Source organism: Emydura macquarii, unplaced genomic scaffold (genome assembly GCF_026122565.2).
Source record: "Emydura macquarii macquarii isolate MOO-44397 ecotype Brisbane River unplaced genomic scaffold, CSIRO-AGI_Emac_v2 contig_1039, whole genome shotgun sequence".
Classification (NCBI taxonomy): domain Eukaryota; kingdom Metazoa; phylum Chordata; order Testudines; family Chelidae; genus Emydura; species Emydura macquarii.
The window spans coordinates 1,172,565-1,192,929 of NW_027131176.1; the positions used below are offsets into that span (position 1 = coordinate 1,172,565).

A 20,365-nucleotide genomic window follows, 5' to 3' on the forward strand; every position below is an offset into this window, starting at 1 on the left:
GGGAACAAAATGCAAAAACTAAATAAAGGCAGATAAAGAAAAGCAAGGTTTTTAAAGTTATTTCCACTGAATAAATGAAGGTGTGGTTGGTAACTGATAAAGACACTGTTGACACTGTCAACATTTCAACTTTCTTTGCAACATAAAAACAACAAATCAATCCTCTCCTAATGGAAAAGGGCAAAATCACAAGGGAAAGAATCCCCCGCCCATATATTAATTATTAATTTTATTTTAATACTAAAATGTATGGAGAATCCAAAATGCTATAAAAATCACTTCAACATGGACTGTATCCCCTTAATTCTGCATTTCTTTGCTTTTGTTGTTTCTTCCAACCGTTGGGGCATCATTTTTGAAGACCTTCCTTTATTTTTAAGTGCAGAAGGTATGTGTACCAACTAGGTAACTGTCTGTCTAGCAACTACTCTGCAAGAGCACAAAAAAGAGGCTGGTTAAAGGAAGTCCTAGGGACACATTTTTATTATATACTAAAGTTTATGGAATTTAGGCTTGAGCCAGAATTCCTTCCACCTCTGAATCTTGCACTGATTCAGTGGAGGTTTTGAATGTGCAAGAAGTGTCAGATTGGGCCTTCAATATAAATGCTTCCTTACTGGGCTCATATCTTTCCATTTCACTGTTATATCTGTTGGAAAACAATTATTTTAAATTTTGGTTTGAGTGTTTTTTTCAAATTAATTGTAAATCCAGATTGGTAAAAGGGATTTGCTCTGTCTTCTATCTCCTTCAGTTCAGATACAGAAGCTGTTTTGCCTCTGAAAAGCTACACTTGCCAAAGACCATATCCTTAATCAAGTTCCAGATGGTTATGACTTCAGTCTTACATTCTAGCCAGTCGTCTCAAGTCTCGGGTTAGACAAGCAGTTTGTTCCTTTCTTACATAAGCACCGAAAGACAATACTACACTCGAGTGCATACAAATATTTTAATTGGTGATGACTTCCAGACAACTATGTCAAAATTAACTTGCAGTTGATGCCCACTTGCTTAAATTTCATTCATCTGGGTTCAAATTATTTGCTTAAAAGGAGAAACATTTCCTTTTATACACACTTTGGTTTCAACCTCCAAAACCATTGCTAGAAATTAGTCTTAACCACCCAGTCGGCTGCCTCAGAGACCAAGCTCAAATCCATCACTTTAATGACATCAATAACAAATACACAGTTTTAAACCCTATTGTGAACAGTGGCATACCAAGGAGTATGTGTAGTTGTCATTTCATTAGCCACTGGAAAAACACCATTGAAACCAAAAGTGCCTAACCATGACAAATTATTCAAGAGTTAACCCGAGACATTAATGAGTGCTAAATAGCTTGTTTTCATGCTTGCGTAAGGAGATTTGTTTAAAATCCCACCAACCTCCAGTGAAAGTCACTTGGCTATGTGGCTTATTCTTGTCAAGCTGGTTTTCCTATTCCAGCTAAAATGGAGGGTTGTGAATGTTTGTTTAAGAATGACCTCTCTTCTCTCACACAGAGGCAAGACACACGTTTTGTTTTCTTGCATTGTTGCTGATTCAAACAATGTGCTGACATACCAATGAGGTGATTATACAGCTTCTTCTCCTTTCCCCCAACTAAAAGCTTTCTGGATCAGAGATGGATGAGGCCATTTCTCCCTCCCTCCTTGCCCCCCACTCCAAACATCAGACAATTGAGAATTGATTTCAGATGGAAACATATATGTGCCTGATTCTACTCACGCTTACACAGTAAGTAAATCAGGAGTAACTTCTCCAAACTCAGAGGAGTTACACCAGTATAAAATAATGTAGGAAGAAAATCAAGCTTTACATGTTAATTCCACCTCCCCCAATCCTTTTGTCTATTTTGTAGTTGAAAAACAGTTGCTGAAAAACAACAACCTTTTCTACTACTGCCTACAATAGATGGTGAAAAATATATTTTAAAACATGGCTTAACTGACTTGGCAGGTTTCTGTTTCCTTGAAAGTTGGACTCCTTGCTGACTGTTTGCTAAGCAAGACCCGATCTGACAAGATGTTCACCTCCTGCAAGTCACCTGTATTTTCTCTCCAAACTTCAGTGGGAGTTGAGGGTGTTCAGTCCACCCCCTTAGGCTTGGGCCTAAGCAAATAATATGATTGTGCAAACTGGCAGTAGGCCCCAGCTCTGGCCTCTTTCTTCTGAGGAAACTCAAACTCCGGAGCAAGAAAAAGGTAGCTAATTTCTTCTCTCCTGAAGGGTGAAGAGGGATGCTGGTCTCTCATATTCTTTAATCACCAAGGCTGTCTTAGTGTGCTGCTCATTTTAACTTATCTACGCGTTTTAACTTCTACCATTGTCAATCTTGGGTATCTATAAGGCTAAATAATTATTGTAGTATCTGAGCACCTCACAATCTTCAGTGCAGTTTCCCTCACAACCACCCATTTTACAGGTGGGGAACTGAGGCACAGAGAGACTAACAATGGGATTTACAGAAGCACTTGAGCACATTAGTGCCTAACTCCTACTGATTTCAGCTGGATTTAGGCACCTAAACTGCTTAGGTGCTTTTGAAAATCTCACTATAAAAGACCTGTCCAAGGTCACACAGGAAGCCTATGGCAGAGTACAGACTTGAAAGACCCACATTTAAATCCCAGATTAGTAGTATTATGGACTTTTGGGCAGGACATCCTGCAGCTTAAATTCTTGAAATGTGAATTATTTAAAAAAATACAAAAACTCAACAATAACAACAAAACTTGAAGTATTTTGTTCCCTTTAAGAAGAAACACTTAACTAGACAGCCCTACTATTATACTCCAACTGTGCTAACATTGCTTTTTGCTACACAAAGGGAAAAATGTCATTCAAACACGGCATGAGTAGAATTCCAAAACAGGAGCAGCCTCAGAAACATGCTCCAAAGAACTCCACTGAGTTCCAATAGAAAACTATTTTTCAATCCATATGGGCGATCTCAAACATTTGCTGGGCTTCACTTGAAGGGTCTGGCTTTTCTTTTAATGAAATTTATATAGGAAAAATCATCTTATTTTGACCTGATGGGTTCTTATGCCAAAGCTTGTCTTTTATCAAAACCTAAATTTTGGGCCAAATTTCACTCGACAGTATCCCTTTTAAAGAGAAAAACAGTAACTGTAAAATTGTTCCAAAATTGTACACTAAAATCCAATCACTCCCCATGCTCAAGTACTTATAAAAATGTGAAGCCCTCTAATATTTTTAAATTATTCTGCACAGTGAGCTTAAATTTTGTGAGTGTTTTGCAATTTTTAAAAAATAAATCGTACAGTTGGAAGTTTTTCAATTTGGATTCCAGGATGATGGTTCAGGACACAATGAACTAATTTTAAAATGTAAATGTAAAAAATATTACCAGTGAGTGACTAGTTAGAGAGAATAGAAATGATTTCAGAATACATTGCCTTCCACTGTTTATACAGTGAGCTTCTATGGGCCAGCCCTTTCTGGCAATGAAAGACAATAAAAATACATACTCTCAGCTCTCTTGGTAAAGCTACTGTATCTGACATAACATTAGGTCAGAGACACAGAGAGATTATTGAACCTTGGCTCCCAGCTATATTAATCCTTATTATAATCACTCTCATGACAACACTTTTTTAACCACTCAAACTCCCTGGCTCCCAAGAATGGTGACACAATGAGGGGAGAGAAGAGGAACAGGGAAGGGCTTCTTTTAAAACTGTAGGAGTGAGAAGAATAAAACCATCTCCAGAGGTGGCTTTAGACCAGCTCTTACCTGGTTCTCTCTTTCAAATAGTTTGTTAAACATAGAAAAGGCCTGAATTATAAATGACCAATATTTTTGTGAATGATAAAGCTTGCACTCTGCAATGTTGCACCATGAACTGATTTAATCCAACTCCTGTGGAGGATTCCTCATCTCCTTCTCTAACTAATATATGGGGACCCATGAAGGAGCATAAGAGGTATAAGACACACACACCTCCGTGCACATGTTTGGGCTACCTGCTCCGGGGTTTGAGCATGCATGGTTAGGTAATGGGTGCTGTGTGCCTGTTTACACATCTCACCCCCAAGCAGGTGGGAAGGGAATAGATGGAGCCTTGGCACCAGCCATCAGTGCTGAGATGTGGAAGGGGTAGTAATCTGTTGCTTGGCTTAGGCCAGCAATGAATTACTGCCCCACTGAAGCAAGAAGACAGCAGGGAGGGTCCTGTCCCTGAGACACAAAACTTGAATACCAAGTTTTTCCACCCCAAAGTCTGGAGCTCTTTGGATCTGGGATGTTGGCTCAATGTCATCCGAGATCAAGCTGTCCACGTCTGTCAGTTCACATCCAATGCTGAATGTTACTCAGCACAGGTTTTTTCTTCAGTGTTAATTTCCTGTGTTTGTTGTTTCTAAACCTAAGGGTTTTTTTTAAAAAAAATCCCTATTCAGAAGCGCACAAAAACCGACACCACTGCTCGCATGGGCCTTTTCAGAGATGCAACGGTGAACCATGACTCCAGGTCTGCTAGGAGTGTGAGTGGCTGACCCCACACTCCACATAATGGGGAGCTTTGGAACTGCTATGGTCTATGGAACAACTCTCTCTTGGCTTGAGCACTGCATACATTGTGGCCTGCAATTTCTGCATGGATTGTGCCAATGCAACTGAGGCGCGCACACACCAAATTATACCTCTGAAGAGACTGAAGAAAGGAAGGTGGAGCCCTGCTAAATGATGGTGCATACTTGCTCAATTATAATGCCTCCAGAGGCCCTGTTGGGTGCAACGGCCCTTGTTTAATCTCTTACAAAGGTTGTAGCCATGTCCTCTGTCCACCCTTGTGTGCCACAGTACGGCAACACTCCCTCCAGTCAGAGGTGCTAAAACTAAGGTACTGCCGCACCCCCTGGCTTGATGTAGTTTCCATCATACACAGGGTTTACAGTTTGGTTCAATGGCTCTCAGCACCCCCACTATACACATTGGTCTGGCACCTCTGTCTCTGGTGTGTGGGTGCACTGGGGAAAGAGGTCTCCCAGAGTCCCATTCAGTTGCAAACCAGAGGCCTGATCCGATCCCCAGTGAAGTCAGTGGCAGAAATCCTATAGACTACATGTAGAGCAAGCCTGAATCCATTTCCTATGTAGAATTCCCATTGAGGTCAATGGAGTATTTTAAGTGCAAATCAATAATAAGGCGAGTAGAATATTTTACCAGCGGGGTGGTAGCACAGGCTATTATTAAGGTTGCCAGACACTTTCCATTAGAAGACCTTGTTTTCAGTTGCTTACAACTTTGCCAAACCTCAACCATTTGGGTTTAAATTTTCCATGGTGAGCCTCTGCCTCAGGCTGAATTATTTATTTATGTGTTTGTTTTAATTTCAGCCAAAATGGTTCAGCCATTTCTGAGAACCAGGGTAGGGAAAAATGTTGTTTTGCCCATGTTAAATATTCGGTGATATTTTTGTTGAATGGCTGTAAGGTCCCCATGATTTGGAGCAGGGATTTGAAATTTGGCAGGGGGTGGCCTTAGTATCAGATATGTTCCTTTTACCATCCCCATGTAAATCCACACAAATCTGGCAAATTACAATTTGCACATGCTCAATGGAGACTCTTTAGATTTTAGCAGCTAACATCCCTGAAGATTCCATCCTCACTGAGTATGCTGCAGCCTGGACTGAGCCGGACTCTCCCAGCAATTCCCAATCTGAGCTTCTGCAGGCTGGGCTGGGTGCCAGCTCCAGACACCTGAACTGAGAGCAAGATGACTGTCGCTCCTGTGCTCTCAATGACATTCCTCTCTCCCTCCCCACACTCCACCCTCACCCCCTGCTGGTCCCGGACCACAAAGAGGAAGTTGCCTGATTTGAATTAAGAGAGGAGAAGAGCTAGATCTGCAGGAGTGTGGGGGGAGTAGATTGGGACAAGGAGCGCGAGAGGGAGGGGCTTGTACTTGGGAGCTGGGCAAGGAGACCAGGACAGGGATGAGATGCCTGAGCAGTGGAGACTGGGACTGGGATGAGAAGCCAGAGATGGGGAACACACAGAATTGGAGGGGACACGGCAGAATTTGGTCATGCTTGGGAGGAGTGGAGGAATTGGCAGAAGTCTGTTTCCACCAGAGCATACTCTCCTCTAAAGCTAGGGTTCCCAAGTCTCTCCATTCCTCTGCTACCAGCAAATAACTGAAACCAACTGGCTAGATGTCCCTTTTCCCTCTGGTGCTGGACCATAGAAAGGATGACAACCTACTACTCCTTTCAGTTACTCCATTAGCTCCACGGGCAGAGTTCTGTGTGATGGAACTAAAGGTCCCAACCCTGCTGATGGCCTATATGGATGTCAATATGATGCCACATGTTTGCTTTTTTAAAAAACCTAGGCAATTGCACACCAACATAAGGAAATACCATAATTAAGGTTGCCTGTGCAACCTAAATTTGCCCTGTATGTGTATATGCATTATGACACAATCTTTAGTGATATGATCACATACTATTTTTCCACAGGACCTTTGCCTCATTCAGTGAACAGGATGGATCTGCTCTGGAGATTGGGTAGAATTAGGATTGTACAGTAAAGGAGACAATTGTAAGATCCATGCTTTATTTGTTGCAGAAGTTGGAAGGTGTACAGTGAATGAGGCAGGGGATTGCAAGATGAGAAAGAATGGTCTCATTGTTAAAGCAGTTGAATGTTGCCCTGGAGAACTGGATTCTATCTCTACTTCTGGCACAAAGTTTCTCTCAGATGTTAGTCAAACTGCTTAAACCAAACTTTTCACAGGTGGACACTAACTGTGTTTCTCATTTTCTGGGTGTGTAACTTGAGATCCTGGGCTCTGATTTGCAGAAGTGCTGAGCAATCACAGCTGCAGCTGAAGTCAATGGCAGCTGTGCTTTGAACATATAAATGTTACATAATGTTAAGTACCCTCAAAAATCAAATCCTCAAGAACTCAAATTAGGCACCCAAAATTATGGATGTTTCGAACTGTAGTCTCTGTGCCTCAAATTCTCCATCTGTAAAATGATCATAATAATGTCCCCTCATCTCAGAAGGGTTTTATGAAAATTAATGTATTAATATTTGTGAAGCACTCAGATGTTATAGTGATGAGTGCCATAGAAAGCCCAGAGGGAAAGAAATAATTCTGTCTTCAAAGGAGGGTTTAAATAATATGCAGTAAATAAGGCATGGGGCCACAAATTGTTCAATGAAGATAAAACAAAATACTGAACTGCTTATCATTAAATAAGCATTATCCATTCTGTGTATTTAATGGGGGAAGGGGTCCTATAGAAAAAATAGCATGTGATCATGTAATTAAAGACTGTATCATCATGCGTATACACAATCAAGCATTATTGAAGCTGCTCAGGCAACCTTAATTCTGGCATTTCCTCACTTTTGAGTGTTTGACTTTGCAATCTGAATAATATTCTTTTAACATAGCTTTTTGTGTATAATATATATTTAAAGTATACATTCAAGCTAAATAAATCTGTCCACTTGCTCTGCAATATCTGTCACTTAGATATCCCAGACTTCCAAAAGGAGAGTATAACAGTTTTAAGCAAATACTCATGGAAAGGTAGAACACATGAGTGAGCTATTTGGAAGAAATTATACTCTTAATCAGGTGCAATGAAAAACCTCAGTGCATAATCATTAAGGGTAAAATTTTCAGTAAATGATTTAGGAACATAAGTCTCATTTTCATTTTGGTGCTTTTGAAAATGTTATCCTTGTCTTTTTAAGTGACTTTCGTTTTGATCGACAAGCTCAGGAGTTGAAACGTAGGATAACTTTACATTCATGAGTCTGCCTTTCAGCCCTCCTGTGTGTCCAACACATCCACTTGCAAAGGTGCCAATTTCATTACAGTGCTGGTTTTACAAGCAAGTGTTTGATAACACACACAAACAAACACACACACACAAATCCAAAAGGAAGCTGTCTCCTGAACACTACCCACAGAGCAAACACATGAGAGTCTGTCTAAAGCAATTAATATGAAAGCAGAAAGTACATTCCATATAGTCACTTTTACACCAATAAGAGATCCAAGGAGTGAAAATTATTTTAATTGATAAAGGAGGGTTTATTCAATATTCTAGGCATTATAAGAATTTCAATATTGAAGCAACGATATCCTTCTGGATTTCAAATGCCTAAAATATATTTTTTCCTTTATATAAACTTTTTTTTTTTAAATGCTATTGCCGCCAAGCCCCATTCAGGATCTAGGCCTCACTATTGCCAGATGCTGCACAAACACAAAGGTAGATAGTCTTTGCCAAGAGAAGCACTTCTCTTTCCCTCTACATCCCTCATTAATTGTACATACTAATAAGAGGGAGGTGTATTTTATCTCTTGTGCTCCATTTCTCAGTGACTTTTGCATCACTTAAAAATATAGGGCTAAATTTTCAAAAGTGACTATTTTGAATACTTTTTTTTTCTTTTTGTGCAATTTAAGACTTATTCAAGCGCTTTGATTTTAGAGGGGTCATCACTTTCTGAAAAATCAGCCTGCTTTTGAAAATTTAGGCCATAAATAGTACTATATTGGACCAGACAATTTGCCCATCAAGTTTGGTATCGTACACTTTACACTATCTCTGGCAGTGGCCTATTCAATGCATGATGCTTCCCAGGAAGACCCCCATTGGCTATATAATGTACATAAAGAAATAATTTTTTCCTGACCCTGGGGTTAATCAAGTGATATCCTGCTGCATGGGACTGGATTATCCCTGTATTTTAGCACCTTAAGTTACAAATGTTACTATGAAATTTATCCAGTCTTTTCTTAAATCCAACTATGCTATTTTATTTCAGGTTATTGTTCTGTGTAACTCAGAAGGACAATGTTACTAGCCTCTGAAGTAACTCACACTGGTGGTGGTATTCATAGGATCATTTCCACTACATTGGGGATACAAGGAGTTGGATAGGACACCAAGATAAAAAGAAGTAGCAAACTAATTAGTACTTGTTTACTGTGGCTGAGATACTGACAGTCCTACTCATACTGAATAAGACCTGAATAGAAATGTTCTTCAGTCCATCCGTTACATTATGTTTCATGGAAAGTGTATGCTTGCAGAAGGGAAACCAGATGCAGTGTGTGCTGAATGAAACAGATGTCCTCCAGTTTACATCACAGATGTATCTGAGAGAAACAAGGCCTGGCCTTGCACCACTGAAGTCAATGGGAGTTTCACCATCCCCTTCAGAGGGTGGAAGATTGAGGCTATGTTGCTTAAGAAACTCCAAGGCTGACCAGGGGAGGTTCTGAGCACCTGCAAATTGCAGAGCAATTAATGAGTGGTGTGGGTGCTTTAAATTTTCAGGATCAGGCCCTAAGGGGATTATGTTTTATGGCAGATAGTCATGGTGTACGAACTTGAACAGCGTAGCACAACAGTGCCGAACATTTCTAAGGCCATATAACAGGGGTGGCCAAACTGTGGCTCGTTAGCTGCATATGGCTCTTTTACAGATAAAGTGTGGCTCGCAGAGCACCCTATGCCCCCCCATTCTCTGCATACCAGACTGGGGTGGGGAGCTTGGAGCTTCTATCCTGCAGCAGAATGGTGGGGCTAGAGGATTCTGCCCAGCAGGGAGGGAAGCCTCAGGGGGTCAGTAAGTTTGGCCACCCCTGCCATATAATCACATTCCAGCTCACATCTTCTGGAATGGTGTTGCTCATAACACAAACATGTAGACCTACCAATGGCCATAGCAGCAGCTTTCAAACCATGTCCCTGCTGGTCTTTATCTTGTACTTATTTATAGTAGTAGAAATCCAAAGTGACCTATCTGATTTCAAGAGTGACAGAGATCAGAATCAGGCCCAATTTTTTTAACCTCCATTTGGATGGGAATCCAGCACTCTTTTTATAATATCGCAAGGACCTCAGGGTTGATTTTAATGAAAATTTCCTGACAGCCAAAACATTACCAAATTCATATGTAACCTGTGTTAAGCTTCTTGAATACATAATGCTTAAAACATTTTTAAACAATGTTTAATATAAAATACATATATAAAGTGGAATCTGTATGTGTGTATGTAAAATGTGCTCTTGTTCTGAAAACAGCACATCTCCCAGCCCTACACAAACTTACCACAGTGGAAAAACATATTTAAATCAGTACATACTGGGGTAAGAAAGGGGCTGCTGTAGCAGTTTTTGAAAGCAAACCAGGGAATATTCTAAATAGGGGACACACTGTATGTTTTAATAGCTGTGATAATTCTGCATAAAGAGATGTTAAGGATTCAGCTCCTTTCTGTAGCATGCCATGTAGCACTGAATAAAATTACTGCCATGCAGTCTGTTAGTGAAGGAATGCATAAACAGGCAATGTAGCCTTGCATCAGTTCCACAAAATGTTGCACAACACAAATGCCTCTCAATGTGTCATTTCCTGCTTGGCCAACAGCCCAGCTCCTGACAGTCCGTCAAAAAAACAAAACAAAACAAAAAACAAAACAAAACAAAACAAAAAAACCCCCAAAAACTCAAAAGAGATTTAAAGCTGTTCTACTCTAAAGCACATTCCACCAACCCCAGACTTACCCCTCCACCCCCACTCCTTGGAAGAAAAGAGAGAGAACTTCCTAAAAACTGTTATGGTTCTAAGTCTAAGAATCTCAAAAATCTCAATCACTGCTCTGCATTTTATAAGCCAGTTGGCCAAACAGTTATTACAAAGACTGACCAGCTCTTCTTACTAGGTTTTGCTTGTCATTTGTAGAGCACACAGACAAAAGGACAATGTTTGCTCATACCTTTCATCACATGTGTACCTCACAGTCTTTGGGCTGCAGATAAATATTCTGCAAGGAAGTGTAATGAAAGCAGAGTTTTTCTTCTACCAATTAATATATGCTGAAAGCAGGATCAGCATTAGGGGTTAGCAAGCAGGGCAACTGTCCGCGTCCCACACCCTTGGGGACTTGCGCAGCAGGATTCAGGCTTCAGCTTCAGAAATATTGCAGAAATCCAATGTGTGAACAGGTAAGGGTGGGGTGGGGTGGGGTGGGGTGGGGCCCCACTCCTTAGTTTCTGCCCTGGACCCCAGCAAGTCTAACGCTCTCCCTGGCTGAAAGCTCAAAACTTCACTTCCATGTGAATAGATCACAAAATGTAGTCAACCAGTTTCAAGACTACATTTTATAAAGCCAGTACATTCAAGATGGGGGAGATTACATAACAGGATATATAAGGTGTTTGAGAAAGCACAAATTTGTCCCCAAGTTCCCTACCACATCCACTCTCCAGATTGTATTACACTGCGTGCCATGCTTCTTCCCAATCCAACACAAAGATTGAGCAACAGTATAGCATTCCCTGAGCTACACTCTTGGTAACTCTGAGTTAACTAGTCAAAAAACATCTCTTTCCTATGAAAGGCACAGGAAAAGATCCACCTTTTCCCCCCATGTATAAATGTGCTGCTTTTGCCAGTTGACTTTCTAGACTCAATCTAACATGGCAACTTGACACCATTGTTTTAAAATATTTTAAAATAATAACGAAGCAGAGCAAGATGAAAGCAGCAAGCTTCTACAAGCAGATGTTTAATATAACTAAACAGAGTTAATATTAAGAGCTTGACTTTCCAAATTGCTGAGCCTCCAAAACTCCAACTGAAGTCACCGGGTGTCATAAGTGTTCAGCACCTCTCCGAGTCAGGCTTTAAATTATTGCAATATCTGTCATGGTATTGCTGCTGCTCCTACTGCTGCTGGAAAACATACAGTGTTTGTTCTCTCAAATCAACTTGCCAACATAAGGTCAAAGTGTCTTGCCTATAAACACGCCTTACAAATTCAGGATCTAAAGCATGAAGTCATGTCTTAAAATGATAAGCTGGCAACCAAAGTAAATGACATTCTGTAAAGATGTGCATAATTTTATGTTTACGCTACTTAGGATGAAGGTTCTAATAAGTCATCGGTTGTGTTCCTTTAAAGGGAAGTTTTATAACTGAGATGAATCACAACTGCAAAAGATCAAAGTTAAAAAACATCAATGATGCCATGGGGTACTTTTTAATCTTGTAATGAATGATGATCATGTGCTCTTATGAAGTTGGTCCAACTGCCAATGCCAGATGTGTATATTAAGAAAAGAAGTTGTTTGTGATGTGACAGCCCTGGTTTAGCCGCCAGAGAGAAGAAAAATAGGATAACATGCTTCAGACGTTTGAGTGAAATGCAGGTTCTGGCAAAGAGGGGCACTGTTTGCTGATGCATAACTCATTAAGAAAAATACATTTACCATCAGAGCCATTTGTTGAATAGAAGTCATTATTGCCCCCAACCACCTACCCTTTCCTCATGCATTGCAGATGCCAGCTGTATTAATGTATTACAATGATCAATAATGATTACTAAGGAGCAGAAATTAGTGCAGGGATTCTCAAAGGAAAAACACTTCAGTGAAGCTTCTGCAGAAGGGTCCATTTTCAGAGCTGCTCTCTCCCTAAAATTCATCAGTGACTCCCATTTGAAACAGCTAGTTAGTCTTTAGCTATTATGATCCCATATCTTACACCTCAGTCCAAAACAAAGAGCTTGCACAAATCAAACGACTCTGAAGATGAGTATCACAAATCAGCCATACAACCTTCTAAACTTAAAGGGGACCTTCTTGGCCACATCTGACTGACTGGAAACTACATACAAGTGGACTCCGTCAAAACTACAGGAACTGATTTTCAGAGATATTGAACATCCACACTTAAGAATAATAGATGCCCAGCACCTCTGAAGATCTGGCCCAAAGGTCTAGAGTAGAAAATTCAAGTTGGTCTTAATAGGATTTTTAAGATCTATTAACATAGCCTGAGGGTTTTTTTTCAATTGCTTATTGTGATGGTGCAGTCCCAGTCTAATTAGATTACTCCTTTCACAGTCTGTGCCATTCTAGTCTATTCAGATGCTATTCTCTATACACTCTTCTCACAGTTTCATGGATGCATCAACAGCAGCCCCCAAATGAGATTGGCCAAATTCATTCCTGATTTAACTAACTCCTTTGGCATTACCCCAGGACATACTTAGTTCAAAGTTTCCAAACAGGTTAGACAGAGCCAGCAGTCACAGGTGAACACAGCATCTTTTGCAAGAATAGCAAATTTACTAGAGGAGAGTGGACAAGACACAACACCCTCTGTGATAAAACCTGAAACCAGAAAACCTCCAACAAGAGCTGGCAGCACCAGAGGCATGTTTGGAATGAAATGCATCCATAAGAACAGAGCTGCTTGACTGTTCTCATTTGCTGATCAGGGAGAAACTACGCAGATGGGGCAAGTCTTATGTAAGGAGGAAGACATTTTAAGCCTTTTTTCCCAGTTTGAAGGGAAAGACCTACAGATTCATCTGTGTTGGCCTTGGAACCACTTCACTTGTGTACAACTCCACCTACCTGTACCTTTGTGGTATTTTAACTAAAACGTCTTAAAAGTTCCCAAAAGGCCTAGTCTGAATTTTCTGATCAAAGACAAAACAATGAACTGAAATGCTTCCATTAGAAGATTTTTAATGTGGTTATTCATCAAATAATCCTTAATCTCTAAATATAATTTAAATACAGATAGACCTTGTTAATCCCAACCAATTTGGAAACCCTGTTTCTAGCTAAATTAACAAAAAAACTAGGACTGGCTCATCAGTGGTACCTGCATGATGCAAGATTGATTACCGGTTAAATCTGCCAGCCAGCCAGATAAATCAAGATGGATTAACCAGGTCTGACTGTATCTATTAATTGGAACTATCTATAACAATTACTGGAACATGACCAAAAGCAACTGTCATAATCAGAACACCAGCAATCATTTCAAATAGATTTTTAATAATTAAGGAGTGTGCATGTTATAAAAGGAATGGGAGTGAGTGAAAGTCTGGTTTTTTAATTAAACATATTCGCTGTGCTTGGGAATTACACAAAGACAGTGCTGTCGACGTGCTAGGGCTTTTATGGTTAGTCATTTAGCTCCTTGGCTCCCAGGAGTCTGTGGTAAGTATATTGTTGAAAATGGACGTTGTGCTAGGAAAATCCAATTTCAGGTGTGATATGATTAACCAGCTGTCATTGGGCCAGATGCATTAATTGTCTGGTGGCAAAAGAACTCCTGAGCAAAGAAAGAGGCATTATTTTGCATTTTCCCGCCATCCACTAGGACTGATCCTGCAAGGTGTTGAGAGTCTATAAAGTTTTCAGTGTTCTCAGTTTGAAGCCAATTTAATTTGAGGGCACTCAGCACCTTGCTGGATTGGGTCCACTGTCCCTAAATCAAATGATATTTAGAAACAGTGGGCCTGATTCTCATTTACACCAAGACCCCTTTACACCATTCTGGCAGTACAAAGGGCACTAGTGTAAATAAGAATCAGCCCACTGTTTCTAAAGGCCCCTTATAATGCCAGAGTGGTGTAAAGGGGCCTGAGTGTACTTGACAATCAGGCACAATATTGCCCTAATTCAGCAAAGAATTTAAGTACATGCTTAACTTTAGCCATCTGAGTAGTCCCAGTGACTTCAATGGAACTACTTATATACTTTAGAGTTAAGCATGTGCTTAAGTATTTGGCTGAACTGGAATCTATGTGTGACAAAGATACATATTTCATCTATAAGACTATTAAACAAAATTAACCTGTTTTGCTTTTACAGACTCCCATCAGCAGATATCAGAGCATAAAGAGGGAATACAGTACTTACTCCTTGGCTCCCTTGGTCCATCCACTGTAACCTTTATCGCTCTGTGGTATGTAGCAACTTGTGGGGGGTTTGTAAGGACAGTTATTGTCAAGGTAAAACTCTTTCCTACAAAGAGGAAAAAAAAACAAATGAGGAATAACTATAATATGAAAACAGTCACATGCTCAGTAAAGAATAATAGGCATTTACAATTCTTCCCAGTCATTTCCACAATCATGAAAATTAAAAACACAAACTGATCATAGGAGTTTTCTTTCCCTTCAGTTATACTCTAATACCAGTAATACCATCCAAGTGTTGACAATTTAACATTTCTTATTTAATATTAGGTCATAATACAATGATAGAACAAGAGTAATTCACTACTGAAGATAAGCCAAATTCTGCTCTCATTTACATCAGTATAAATCCAAAGTAACTCAATTAACTTAAATAGAATTACTTCAGTTTTACTGTGAGGTGAGAGAGAGCAGAATTTGTTCCTAATGTTATTTATTTCACATAATGTCATCATTTTATTTGTTTGACTTCACTACAATAAAATGAGGAAAAAATGTATATTCTCCATGAGAGGCCTTTTAACATTTAATGTGTCCATCCTTAATATGACTATTGTGGTATGATGATATCTTCATTACTGGATCAGACTTTTTTTTCCTTACATATAATCCATTTATTAAATCTTTAAATAACTATCCACTGACAGTGAGAAATTGTTTTTGTATGTATAAAATATTTTCAATCACAAATCTACATTTTAACTTTTCAGTGTTACATTTCATATAGACATTGAACATGATGATCTGCAGCCTCCGGCACAATGAAGAACTTAATAAATAAATAAACCAAAGAGACTGGATCTCAGCAAACATTCTCCCAAGACACTGGCCTCTGTTCTGCAGACTCACTGACAGTTGTAATCAGTCAGATATGCAACCGTTAGTCATGTCAGATAGTCAAAACTGCAAACTGTTTCAAGACAGGAAAAGGTGGGCGTACAACAGTGACTCAATAAAACAGTCAGCAATCTCAGGCCTTATTGCTCATTTAAACTGCTATTTTACCAGAATCTTAAAACCCTTTTTTTTGGCCAGTGACTTTTTCCCCCCTTGTTGAACTCTGGAGGCATTCAATCAAAACACAAATCTTAAACAATATGTAAGAGTGCAAAACTTAATGCAGTCAATTCAAAGCCTAATATAGAACAGGTTATATATAAGGCCTAATACAGAACAGATCTTTGGCTGTCAAATCTAGTAATTGGTCTTTCTTTTCAAGCCAAGTCATACACTTTCAAAACCTGCCTGAGACACACACCATTTATTATCAAGCATAGGACTTCAGACCGTCTTGGTTTTCTTTTTCTAAGAGCAAGTAACAGATAATGTTTTAAGAGAATAGAACTGTCATTTAGAGTAAAATGACTTTCCAGGTGTAATTATGCTCCAGTGGTGCCCCTTTCTCAAAAAGACACAAGTGAGAGTGAAGTCTGGGCGTTCAAGACTCTGGCAGGGAGATGGAAAACCAAAAAGGTTAAATTCTGATAGCAAGCAGCAATAGGAGCACATGGAAGAAGTTGTCTGCCCTCACCCTCACTCCTCTAGAAAAAGGTAGAGAGAGACCCTTCTGCAGATCTCTCAAAACAGACATTGCAGAGAAGAGTGACTACAGAGTAATGGGTATTGTCCCCAAAAAAAGACATACCATTGCTCAATCCCCAGCATAAACCATTCCTTCTCTCTGCAGGAACAGAAGCTGAATATCATGGGTGTTCAGACAGATAATAATGTCCCTAACGCAGCATACTCTGTATGTGTGCCCGCACTAACAGAATTTATGCCCTTTTTTTTCCACCATAGCAGGAATTTAACTTATTTCTTACATAAAAATTCTCCCGTGACATTTCACTCATTTGTACAGTGGTGGCTGCTGCTGATATCCAGGGGAGTTTCCAAGTGTATCTGCTGACAGAATTTGGTCCTACCATATTATAGTTTTATTAATATGTCAAATGGCCACAAAAGCCTGTCCAGATTAAAAAACAACACAATAAAATATACTGCTTGTGGCAGTTTGAAAATTCATTCTACAACCAGAAAAGTACTGCAAGATTTTCTAACCCAAAAATATCTCCGCATTATACATTGGCCAAAAAATACACGCTTCATATAAAGGGCTTTATTTTGCCCTCTGCCAAAGCCTGTGCGCATGTCTAAATTATCATCCTGCCAAAGCCTAACGACGAGCTGTTGAGCACGTCCAACATCTAATTTGAAAGGGGGAGAGTTTTCTTTTCCCTACTTGACATTCTTAGCTAAACAGATGCAATAATATAGCAGCATTTAAGAAGTCCCAGCCCTCCAAGTAATCAATAAACTGCTTTTTGTAGTACAAGGGCCCAGTCCTCAAGGTACTGAATGCCCTCGACTTCCAGAGAAGTCAAAAGGGACTGAAGGCATTCAGCACTTTTTCAAGAGGTGCTCTACACATTATCAGATTGGGCCCAAAGTACATTTCATAAGATTAGGTATTTGTGTGGTCACTTACGCTTTCCACAGTTAGATTTAATTGATTTCCTGGATATCTTTCATCAGCTGCAAAGTCTTCCTATATACTTTTTTTTTAAAATAGCTTTCTCTGTGCCCTTAAAAATTTAAACTATTTACTTCTGGTAGCTAATGAATAATTTTAGTACTCTTTTATGGGTCTCACTGGGTAAGAAGTTATTTGGCACTGTTGCTTGACAGTGTCCCCAAACTGTGCATTCTTTGTCATTAACACATGTGAGTGCAGCTGACATAATAATACATAAGACTGACATATGCTGAAGCATAAGGCTAACAAGAGAAATTAGCTTGGAAGCAGATTTGGCAACCCTCTTGTGTTGCCTATTTTTTCATCCAGATGCTAATGTAATTAATTCTAAATATCAAGAGACAAAAAAATTAAGGTCCTGATCCAAAGCCTATTGAAGATGGGAGTCTTTCCATTGTCTTCAATGAGCTTTGGATCAGGCCCCCAAGGGCTATTTAATGCACTGAAACCTCACATAAACAACTCCCATTGAGACTAATGGGACTTCTGCATATACATTTGGGGCCTCATGTTGGGGTACTTATTTTTCTGGATCCCAAAATGTGTTTGTGTTGCCATGAGACAGAAAATAAATAAACAAAACTGTGAAGTTGAAGGCAATCACTTTTGTTGGATAACAACATTAAAAATGCAAACATCAGAGCATCCCCATCGGGTCATGGAAAAGAAGGGAAACGTGGGAGAGAAGGTAAAGAGGTAGGTTGATGAGTCAGACTTGATGATTAAATTTAGAGATACAAAGATCAAAGAGGGAGCTATTTAGAAAGATGTAAATTTAAAGTCAGAAACAGGTGTGGATTAGTTTCTCGTCAATGAAAAATTATTTCTTTACTATTTTATTTTTCCTATCCAACTCCATGCATCTACCAATATTCTTCTCTGCTCTATGTGTAGCTTTCTCACTTCTGTTTGCCACTACTGTTTGCTTTCCTGCTATTTTAAGTGGTGTTATAAAAATCTATTATTAATGATAACTCTCTCTCTCTCTCTCTGTTCTGTCTAAGTCTGGAAGACAAGTCTGGACCAATTTCTCCATCCTGCCTCTGGCAGCAGAATGTAGCATTTCAGATCTTCCACCAAGTCCCGGCTGCTTCAAAGGAAAATCCCTACTTTCTTCCGTTAAGATCATAAGAAATATGGGGGGGGGGGGTCAGCTCTGTTTGGACATAATTACACTTCATCAAAAGAAGCTTTCTTCATCTTCCATGCGTGAAAAGTCTGCAAGCAGTTAAGTCTGTCTTTTTTCTTTCTTTTTTTTTTAAATATAAAAATTGCTATTTGGGAAACCAGCCAAAACTCAGAAAGCCAATATAGTAAAACAGTGCACACCCTTTGTTTTTCTTTGAAGTTTCTTAAATAAATATGTTGAGGGTTTGTAAAGTACACTATCACTTTTCCATAGATTTTACCCAGATTGATCCGAGAAATCTTCTTAACCAAAAACTGAAGAACACAAAAGATAAATGAAACTATTTTAAGAAAATTTGAAAAGTTCATATATGTGTGTGTATGTGTGCGTGCATATGTATATAATGCCTGATCCTTTAGATACTCTACTTCATTTCCTATGTTTTAATAAAAAAGTATTTCATAGGTTTCAAATGAGATTCAGAGTGCACAGGTAGTACATCATATGTCAGTTCTTTTTCAACACTTGTTATGGGATATAACTACTGTAACTTTTATTGTAAGGCTGCACTGATGGTGGAGCCAGAGAACCTTCAAATTTAATCCGTCAATGGAAAGACAAAGCAGAGAATTTTTTTTTTAAAAGGAAGTAAGATAAATGGAATAGAAGAACTAGAGGGTAGTGAAGTCCATTTTTATATCGTATTACTTTTGCAGTAGAGTGGCCCTTCATTATACGTAAGTTTAAAAAAGTTAAAAGCTAAAAAGTACACATTATTGGCCACATTCCTAAAATACAGCCTACTCACTGGAAACAGTCCTTATTTAATCTCTTTTATCAAACACTTATAATTCTATCAATGTGCCATCTGATTTAAACTATAGAGGCAGTTGTCAGAAATTTGACTTTCTCTGATAATCGTTGCTCTGTCAAAACTGGACTGCAATTATTTTACATAGTGTATCATTATAAAATTAGCTTTTTTGTTAATTTTGCAATACAGTGTATGGCCTTTATTTCCAGAATGATTTTTAAACTAAATTTTATATTAAATAAATAAACAAAAATATTTAGGCTGAATCAGTGGCCTGATATAGCAAATCTCTCTGAGGATTCCTTCAGTAAAAACTGACGTCAGTTTCCATCAAGGCATCCTTTCAGTAATTAACTCAAATTTTAAAGCATCTGCAAGAATTTTAAAAGGAAATTCTTTTCAATTGTGCCTTAGTTATAAAAGCTTCTTATAACTTGAGTATAGATTTCAGATTAGAAGAAGTTCTTAAGCAGCAAAGAGACAACTTCAGGGCTCTAAATTTTTAGGAAACTAGAAAGTTATATTCTCTGCCATTCTGGTGTAAGCCATGTATTAGAGGTTAAATTTCATTCAAACCAAAAGCCTACAGCAAAGGTATATAAAGTTAAGCAAGCTACTCACAGAGAACATAAGATTGCATTTTGCAGCACATCTGGAGCCTGATCCAAAGCAAGCTGAAGTCAATGGAAGGCTTTCCACTGACTTCAGTGGGCTTCGGATTAGGTCCATAAAATGTATGGCTGATAGTACATGTGAGATGCAAAAACATAACTCTTCCTGCTACCAATTAAGAGGCAGTTTTGCGACTAAAGGAGCATATGAATTTTTCTTCTTTCATTACCATGGCCTGAAATCTGTTGTCTGACTTCATGTAACTCAGAACGTGAACCTCCTCACCTCATTCTGCCCCCCAATACGGGTAGAATAAAGAGCAAGGTCTGTAAAAAAATGTTCAAAATTCAGATGTCATAAAAACAACCAAAAAATGTCAGGAGTCAGAAAAACCTGGCAAGGCCCAAAGATAACAAACTTGGTTTGGACAAATGCTGAAGTCTGTGAATAAAACCTGCATTTATCCTTGTAAATGAAAGG

The 20,365-nt window shown here is 39.0% G+C and overlaps 1 protein-coding gene across 3 annotated transcripts in view; it reads right to left on the minus strand.

Annotated features, from left to right (window-relative positions):
* RUNX2 (RUNX family transcription factor 2) overlaps positions 1-20,365 on the minus strand; it is a 190,373-nt gene that overhangs the window by 78,332 nt on the left and 91,676 nt on the right. For all 3 annotated transcript variants that reach the window (XM_067544938.1, XM_067544940.1, XM_067544941.1), the window contains one exon: positions 14,736-14,840. In XM_067544938.1, the coding sequence (XP_067401039.1) occupies positions 14,736-14,840 (105 nt within the window). The remainder of the gene's footprint in view (positions 1-14,735; positions 14,841-20,365) is intronic.